General features: G+C 62.3%; 1 protein-coding gene across 1 annotated transcript in view; it reads right to left on the bottom strand.

Moving 5' to 3' along the window:
* Window positions 1–181, bottom strand: part of ZBTB22 (zinc finger and BTB domain containing 22) — a 4,939-nt gene extending 4,758 nt beyond the window's left edge. Inside the window, 1 exon segment of the mRNA XM_015417431.1 lies at window positions 3–181. Within this exon segment, the coding sequence (XP_015272917.1) occupies window positions 3–162 (160 nt within the window). The 5' untranslated portion in view covers window positions 163–181.
* Window positions 182–1,201: the final 1,020 nt, after the last annotated feature.

Genomic DNA, 1,201 nt, shown 5'->3' with positions numbered 1-1,201 from the left:
GGGCGAGGAGTCCCCCAGCACCGCCCGGTGGGCCCGGAAGACGCGGCCCTGGACGTGGATGGAGATGTCGCACAGCTTCCCCTCCAGGCGCTGCTGGTTCAGGTTCTCCAGGAGGGCGCCGGTGATCTCCGGGAAGTCCACGTGGACGATGGCGCCGTCCATGACGCCGCGGGGCAGCCCGCTCTCCTGCAAAGACACGGGGAATCAGGCGAGGGGGTAGACACAGCCCGCGTGTGTGGCCGTGGCAAGGGAGATATGCCCCGGGGCAGCCCCGCAGGGGCCTGGAGGGCAAGGCTCCCTCTGAGCCGGGGAGTCTTCCTGTGAGCAAAAGGGCTACTTTGAGAGCGGCTGGCCTTCAAGTGGTGAGCGAGTGATTGGGCTACACTGCCTCAGTTAGTTTGCTCTGGAGCCCCCTCCTCCTTCCTGAGTGGAGACAAAAACGTGTGAGCCGGAGGCTAAGAAACTGTGAGCTGGCTCACCCTAGCTCAGCTTAGAGAGAACACTGTGTCATCCCGACCATGCCCCTCTCCTGGCAGCGGGGGGAGCGGAGCGGAGCGGGTGGAGTTCTGCATCCTCGTAGCAACCAATGAGGCTCCCTGGGCCTTGTTTTTTTTGGGGGGGGGAGGCCGCTTTGCTCCTTTGGGCAGCTTGCAAGGAAAGGGAAGAGTGGGGGGGGGGTTACGTGCCGTGTTCCCTCTAAGCTGAGTTAGGGTGAGCCGGCTCACAGGTTCTTAGCCTCCGGCTCACACCTTTTTGTCTCAGCCCAGGAAGGGACGGGGCTCCAGAGGAAACGAATGGATGCAGTATAGCCAAATCCCTTGCTCACCACTTCAATGCCGGTAGCTCACCAAGCAGAATCTTTGCTCACAAGACCCCGCGGCTTAGAGGGGGCGTTGCTTGCGAGTAGTGTTCCCTCTGAGCCGAGTGAGTGTGAGCTGGCTCACCGTCTTTTGAGCCTCCGGCTCACACCTTTTTGTCTCAGCCCAGGAAGGGAGGGGGCTCCAGACAGCCGTGGCTCACTCACTGGAATGCCAGGAGCTCACCGAGAGGAATCTTTGCTCACAAGACTCCACAGCTTAGCGGGAGCCTTGCTTGTGTCTGAGTGTCTGGGGAGGGGGTATGAATGAGGCGCCCCCCCCTGTTCCAAAGGGCGTCCTGCGGGCGCTGCCAACGTGGGAGTCCGGGGGGGGGGAGTGAAGCC

Source organism: Gekko japonicus, unplaced genomic scaffold, assembly GCF_001447785.1.
Source record: "Gekko japonicus isolate JY-2015 unplaced genomic scaffold, Gekko_japonicus_V1.1 scaffold2685, whole genome shotgun sequence".
In the NCBI taxonomy this organism is placed as follows: Eukaryota; Metazoa; Chordata; class Lepidosauria; order Squamata; family Gekkonidae; genus Gekko; species Gekko japonicus.
The sequence above is the reverse complement of the archived record's forward strand: the minus strand, read 5'-3'. Positions and strand labels throughout refer to the sequence as shown.